The sequence below is a fragment of the Montipora capricornis genome, chromosome 3 (genome assembly GCF_036669925.1).
Source record: "Montipora capricornis isolate CH-2021 chromosome 3, ASM3666992v2, whole genome shotgun sequence".
Classification (NCBI taxonomy): Eukaryota; Metazoa; Cnidaria; class Anthozoa; order Scleractinia; family Acroporidae; genus Montipora; species Montipora capricornis.
In genome coordinates this window covers 62,250,363-62,257,862 of record NC_090885.1, presented here as the reverse complement: position 1 = coordinate 62,257,862, position 7,500 = coordinate 62,250,363, and the positions used below count along the sequence as shown (strand labels likewise).

The 7,500-nt window shown below is 38.3% G+C and overlaps 2 protein-coding genes across 3 annotated transcripts in view; one reads left to right on the top strand and one right to left on the bottom strand.

The window, feature by feature from the left end:
- Positions 1–1,281: 1,281 nt before the first annotated feature.
- LOC138043641 (DDB1- and CUL4-associated factor 17-like) lies at positions 1,282–4,158 on the bottom strand. The gene is made up of 2 exons (XM_068890012.1): positions 2,940–4,158; positions 1,282–1,766 (listed from the first exon to the last, which is right to left on the bottom strand). The coding sequence occupies exons 1-2, from the start codon at positions 4,076–4,078 to the stop codon at positions 1,340–1,342; spliced, it is 1,566 nt and encodes a 521-aa protein (XP_068746113.1). The 5' UTR covers positions 4,079–4,158; the 3' UTR covers positions 1,282–1,339.
- A 29-nt stretch (positions 4,159–4,187) lies between these two features.
- Positions 4,188–7,500, top strand: part of LOC138043645 (small nuclear ribonucleoprotein G-like) — a 6,448-nt gene continuing 3,135 nt past the window's right edge. The window contains exon 1 of one of the 2 annotated variants that reach the window (XR_011131299.1): positions 4,188–4,322. Coding sequence is in view for 1 of the 2 variants with exons in the window: in XM_068890016.1 (XP_068746117.1) it covers positions 4,291–4,322 (32 nt within the window). In the remaining variant the exon portion in view is untranslated. The remainder of the gene's footprint in view (positions 4,323–7,500) is intronic. The other variant, XM_068890016.1, reaches the window with a different exon arrangement.

Genomic DNA, 7,500 nt, shown 5'->3' with positions numbered 1-7,500 from the left:
GGAGGACGCCGCGGTTGTCATGAGTGGCTTTAGGATGGTATTTCACTATTCATTCACTCTGCATCCAGAAACTGAGAGCTTGCCCACAGGCTTCGACTTTATCAAAACCACTAAAAAGGCACCCACTCTGAAACTTTATTTGAGTGTCTAGTCTTCTAGCGCTGAAGTTTGGGGACACTGTAAACTGAAATCAACAAATTAATGCAAATCAAATCAAATGTTGGTTTTTCAAGAGGGGAAAACTAGAGTACCCAGAGAAAAACCTCTCAGTGCAGAGTAGAGAACTAACTCAAACCACATCTGATGCCAGGTCTGGGAATTGAACCCAGGCCACTTAGTGGGAGGCGAGTGCTCTCACCACTGCACCATTCTTGCAACCCCACCCCCCCCCCCCCTTCCCCCACACCCAAAAAAAAAGACTCTCTTTTAAAGAAGGTCAAGATATGAAAGTTGAGAAATATTTAAAATAAATAAAAGGACTGTTTGAGCTTGAAATCATGATCTTTGCAAAAACCAACATTCCGGTTTGGCCGCATTGCAGACAAGTACCATTCTGCAATGTCAGAAACCATATCAAATTTTGTGGTTCTTATAGGATTTCTTTGTTGTCTCACAGTTATTTCTGTGTATGTTACAGAAATGAAGTTTTGAGTGAATCAGGATGCGCATTACCTAATTCCCAAGGTTAACTGCGCACATGATTTTGCAGGTTTGTCTTCTGTTAGACCACCCTGCCAGCAGAGCCTTTCTTAACTCTCGCTCTCTTCAGAGTTTTGAAGAGGCTCTGCTCGCAGGGTGCTGTTAGACATGGTATAAGATTAAGGAACTTGTCCTGGTGTTGACATACCCTTCCACAGAAGCCATGCCTCACTTGTTCCAAGACAAAAGATGTAATCACTGGAAAAAGACACTTCTCTACTAGATTGGATGACTCAATAGGTTTCGGAAGCACTCATCCATTGCTGATGTTTCGAGCGTTAGCCGTTCGTCATTTGCTCTGACGAAGGGCTAACGCTCGAAACGTCAGCTTTCCAAATCGTTCATGGTGGTAATTCGACCTTTATCAACAAGTTTGATAAAACCATATTTTCCTTTTTCACTCTCCCACCTATGCAGCAACACAGTTTCTTTAGAAACTAGAAATTTTTTTACTATCCTAGAAGACCCTAGAGGCTTGGAGATGTAGGCATACCCCAATCATCTGCAAAGTTCTAATATGTCTGTTTGAGCCCCCCTACCCCCTTGTTCTGCTGCCTACTATTCCTTTTACTGCACATGAACTTTAAAACATGTTGGTCTTTATTCAACTGACACAACCAATCATGGTAATTTACAACTATCATGGTTTAAGTCGGTATATGCTACAGGAGTATTTCCTATTGCAGTCTTTCATGATGTGAACAATAGTATCTTTTTCCATCATTATCGAATGATCTGCATCTTGAATCCAGTTCTCAATGACAGTGTCATGTATAAGACACCCTGTCTGATTGTCGTACAATCCAATAATACCACAGGGAGTGTCCTCGCAGTCATTTGACCGAAGAACTACCAACAGATCCAGTTCATCCTCATAGTCAACATCTAACACTGTTTCAAAGCCAGGATTATTAAAAACCTGATCACTTCTGGCTTTGATTTCCCTGCCTGAGGAAGTAAACCTAATTCTTTCCCTGGAATTCTCCTCCTTTTTCAGATTTAAGGAGAAACAGCTCTTCAGTTCAAATGCTGACAGTGTTGTTTCACCTGAGCATAACTTCAAACACCTGAAACAAAATCAAAAAGAGATTATTGTTCAAAATTCTCAAAATGATTTTCATATAGTGTACAATGCAAATGAAGGCAAGAAAACAGGGTCATTCAAATATTGGTATTCCAAGACATATGTTTAGTGCATGGCCAAACTAGTTAACACAAACACCATGCAATGAAATATTGTCAGAAGACTCTCAACTTAAGGAAGGGCCACATCTTCAAACAGAATTTAATAATATTGCCCGAAACAGGTAAATTCTACTCTCAGATAAATTAAAGTTTGCTGGCACAATTGGCTAGTAAAATTTGCCTCAGAAGTCTTACAGGGTTGCCAGAATGCATATCTTGTAAGGTCCACCATAAAATATTACATGTCATAATTCCTTCATATTTCTGCATTTGTCCAAGCTGGACGGTGGCACCAGCACAGATGTACAACTGGCTCAACCAAAATAATTATGCTCTTTATCTAGCATCTTATTTCACTCTCCAGTCTTTTACCAAGTCAAGTATTATAAAGTTCAATGTTTGCCAAGGACTATCAGGGAATAATATAATAGACAACACCAAAGTGCTTCCCTGTTAGGCAGGAAATTTCTAGAGAGACCAATTGCAACTGAGAACTCAAATATCTTGGGTAAATTAACAGGTGGATTTCAACAATTTTTATAACCTTGGTGTCAAGGGATTGGAGAGTTTGGTGTACGATAAAAGGATTTAATTCAAACCACAACAAAAAGAATAATAACTTTCAGCCTCTTCTGCTCGTAATTAAGGTGGCTTGAACTGGTTTCAACAATTTGAAGGGAAAGTCTTATTGGAAGGATTACCGGTAACTCTAAAACACTGATTCACGTAAATGCAATGTTAATCCCAAATAAAACATCAATAATAATAATCATTGCTTAACAAGATGCACTTTTTTGTCTGGAAATGCTTAAATATATACGAACTTGGTGAGAACCATTAACTGATTAGCAGGCTAAGATGAAACTCTTTGCAAAATTAGAAAAAATTCCCTGGAGTGGATTCAGAGCCAACTTAAAATTTTCCAATAATTGTGAAGGTGGCTATAAATCTGCTCCAGCTCTTTTTTTTTTTCATGCCAATCTATGGAAAAAACAAAGCGAGCCATAACCTGCAGCAGCTTGAGTAAACAATGTTAGCAAGATATTTATAATTACCTTATAACATGAGGACCAATGTGAAGAATACGACCACTGTTATCAGCATGAAAATAGGCCTGGTCAGGTTCAACAGATAATGAATCCATTTCCAGAATGCCATGCTTGACAAGCGTCGAGTCTTTCACAGAACGAACATGAAACACACTGCTATGAGCAGGTGGACAAGCAATATAATGCCAAGGATGTCCACCAAATGAGATGACATGTTGATTGCTAATAATCTCAAATAATACTACAGGTTTTGAAGTAAATGTGACATTTACTGGTAATCCGTTTGGTTCTTCACCAATGATAAACGGAGAGGTAAATGGCAACGTGATATCCCAATGACAATTTGAAGATGATGAGGTTGCAAAGAGTTTCCCGAGTCTTGCGGCAAGGCAATACTTTTCCATGACTTCCAACAAACTGTAGAATCTGATTTTATTCGCTTGATGCATGATAACTAAAAATCCATTACTGGCTGTTGCATCAATGGTGTCTTGACCAAACACTGATTTCTCAATGGGCATCAAGGCTTGGAACTGTAAGGGAGCCATACAAAAGACTGCCAAGTACATTAAAGGCCTATTAACACTGGAGAAGTGAATAGATTTAAGAACGATCCTATGTAAATCAGACTCCCAAAGAACATGTTTGAATTTGTACTGTTTTGACAAGTACACATTCTGCAAGACAACTCCTGTTTTCAAATCATAGCGGGTCAACCATCCATCTTTTGAGACAGTGAGCAAACAAGGTTTATACCCTTTCGATTTGATACAATTAAGAAACGCGTCTTGGTCTACGGGACTTTCGAAAACCAATGCAGACTCAATCCTCTTGGAGTTTTCACATGCACCAAGTTGATACAATAGCTCTGGTTTTCGCTCAAAACCGTGACTTGTGTAACAAGTTCTGAACCTGTCGAAAAACAAATGCTGACTGTCAAATCCAACGGGGTGCTTTGTATCTTTGGACCACACTTTCATGAATTTCGAGCCTTCCTTTTGAATCAAGGATCGAATGATCTTCAAATCTCTTCGAAGGCTGGTGCCACAAATCGACCTGCGAAGGACTTGATAACATACGTTACTACTCTTAGCGTTTTCACGGTGAAGGGGAAGATTGCAATAGGCGTAAGAGGTCGTGGACATTTTAAAATACGAGGAAAATCCCCTTTCTTTGATTCAAACAATGCTAAGGTAGTCGAGAAAACCAAAGGGAAGTACATCGAAATTACATAACGTATCACGTGCTTTTGACAATCACCGCTGAACATAAAACTGTCGGTTCAGATTTCAAACGTCAAGAAACGTTGAAGTGAAAAGCAAAAGAGAATAAGTTGCAGAAATCGCCAAGAATCGACATGAGCAAAACTCATCCACCAGAGTTAAAGAAGTAAGCATGTCTCTTAACAAATGTTTGGTATTTCTAGAGTAGTATTTCCAACAAAACGGCTGATTTTGTCAATATCCGTTGCCATAAAGAGAAAGCATGTACTTAAGCTTCATTTGCATGATACAGCGCACCTTGGTGTAGTTAATATCTCCGAGCTTTTTATGATTAGGCACTCGTAGAATTATATGTAAATATTAAGCATTTGAGGTACTCAATTCAAGCAGTCAGTTCAGTATAGTGTCTATGGCCCGCCAGAAAAAAAGGATAATCTTGAATATCGCCACGAACTGAACTTTCCTAGAAGGTAGCTTTTGCGTTTCTTGCGATACTATTAAATTGGCAAGTTCCCAACTGAAATATTTCTCTTGTAATTCGAAAAAAGGTGGACGTAATCGTAAGCCCTTCGTCTGCGAATTAGCCAAAAAGCAGCACAAATAATTCCCTGTGTACAGACTGAACGCAGTGAGTTCTGTACACATGACCGAAGGTCAACAATCTCCCAGACAGACTGACTAAGCTCGGTTAATAAGATGTTTATTATATTGCAAACAAGAACAATTTAATTCGTTTAATGTAACTGGTTTGTACTAACTGACATTTTGCTTGCGAATGGCGATGAGTGGCGATGAGCTGAACTTAATTCTGTCAAAGTTTGCTCGTCATCCTCTCTTTTGTCATCATGCTGTTTGGCACTTCCATAAATAAATATTGGTAGAAGAAAATACTCAATATTTTTGCATTTTAGTTTGCATCTTTTCACTGCAAAACATTACCGGTCTAGATGCCGGTCTAGATGGGAAAATCTAGACCATAGTCAATATCGATTTCAGCCAATCAAATTTGTGAACTTGGTAGTCCCCAGTCCTTGTGAGACAGAGCCATATAATAAAAGACTTTATTATATGACTAGCTCCATGAGCGGGCAAGATGAACCAAATCGCGCGCTCTGATTGGCTACCCGAGCGGGCAAGATGGAGCGATACTGCCCGCTCGGGATTTCTCGCTTGGTCCCGCAAGATCAAAGATCATTTTTTGGTGTTTTAAGTCATATAATAAATCCTTTATTGACCAAGATTGTTCGGTCAAGATGACTGGATATTGGCCTCGTTCTTTTTTTGCATGTTTATGGACCTCGACTTCGTCTCGGTCCATAAACACGCAAAAAAAGAACTTGGCCAATATCCAGTCATCTTGACCTCACGCTTGGTCAATAACTCATACGTATAGGTCAGTATAGACCTTATTCATAAATGGCGCTCACATTTATAATTCTTTTGTCCACGTGCAAATTAGCCTACCAAGCCTCATTTTAGAGAAAGAATTCTTTTCAATTCACTGTATGGTATCGAGGCTTGGTAGGCTAATTTGCACTTCGACAAAAGAATTATAAATTGGCTGCCATTTATGAATAAGGTCTATTCTAGACATATAACAAGGGCACCCAACGAGAATAATTAGTTCAAAATCACTTAAACATAGCTTTGTTTAAGGTATTTTAGTATTTAAACGGTAGATATAGGCATATTTTTATCCCCTAAAAATTTTACATCTGTTCGGATTTCCTGGTTGAAAGTCTAATGATCCCAAAATTATAGGGATCAAAACTTACCTTTTCAAAAATTTCAGCGAGAAAAAAGGTTCCTGAAAATTCTAGGTGACCTTTTTAGGGCAAAAATCTGTTTAAAATGGGCAATTATACCATTTTTCAGATGTTCAAAAATCCTAGGACGGGCAGGCGAGCAAGAAATTTTACGACAAATGTTCCGAAAATTCTAGATCTCAAATTGTCTTCCGAACAGATATTTTCGGAAAATTGACATTGGGTGCCCCTGATACAAAAGTAGGTAACCTGTTCGTAAACATGAGTAAAGAGGATTTTGAAAATGCTTAGTTAAAGCAAAGACCTTTTCCATTTATCTAAGGTTTTCTTTGTCTGCTTTGCAAGATTAAAATTCTCTGGGGTCATAGGTAGTATAAGTCGTGGACCAATTAAGGACCCCTGTTGGAAAATTGTTGAAAATTTTCAAGAGTTGATAAAACAAAAGTTTAAAACTCTGCAGCAAATTCATTCCTAACTGCAGTAATTAGACAGTTTGTCTGTAAATCTGTTCAGCAAAAAGATGTGTTCCCATTGCATTTTATCTTTGCACAAGTGAAGTAAACATGAGCCGCAAAAGTAGAGACTTTCAAGAAAGCCAAATAAACACACCTGTCAACAAACTTGAATTCTGACAATCACCGATAACAGGGCAGCCGAAATTTCGTCATGTGAAATAAGAATAATCAAGTAAATCATCGTTGGTATTTTACCGTATTTACCCGTGTATAAGTCGACCTTTTATGGCCTCAAAAGAAGCTCCAAAAATCGCCCTCGACTTATACATGGGTCAAAGATTTCGAGCCAAGTTTATTCAAAATTAAAATCATAATGTGGTCTTTAGGCATAACGAACGCAGTGGACGAAAGACTTCAAAATGAATGTACTTAAGCAATTCCAGTTGAAATGAAAAAGGATTTGTTTTACTTTAAATGTTGAAGATACTCACAAGCACAAATATGAGATAGACACTGGAAATTTTCGTTTTCCAAAGGCAGAAAGCTCTCAAAAACATTCTCATTCCTTCAAATAAAACGCGATCCTTCAATGGCTTAGTAACCTGGCGCAATACCTTGTGTTTGCGTGCAAGCATGATCGTCACTCGTGTTGCCTGAAAATGCTGGTTGGTAATGATTGTTTTTTATTCTTTATACAAACCTGGAGGATTTAAATGCTTTTGCAAACTTTGTATTGTGTGGTTTATGAGTTTTGTTTCGTTTGCCATGTGAGAAATTATAAGTCAAGCACCAATTAAACCTTGCACGTTTCGCATCGTTTTTGAAGTTATTTTCAAAGATTGACTCCTGCTTCTGTGATGTTGTGCTTATCCTCTAAAGCCCTTTATCCTTGAACAACGAAACAGGTTAGTTTGAGGTTTACATGTTCGATTTTCTGAGAACTTTTTCGAAATTCAAGGACAAAATGCCGGCACATACAACAACCGCTTAAGCACAAAACTATTAACCGCTTGAGGCCCTTAATTTTTTGTGAATCCACAGTTCCAGAAATCGAAGAATGCAAGATTAGTAGTCCCATGAACATTTAGCAAAGAAATTAAGAAATTGCTTTTTTTGCCATCAA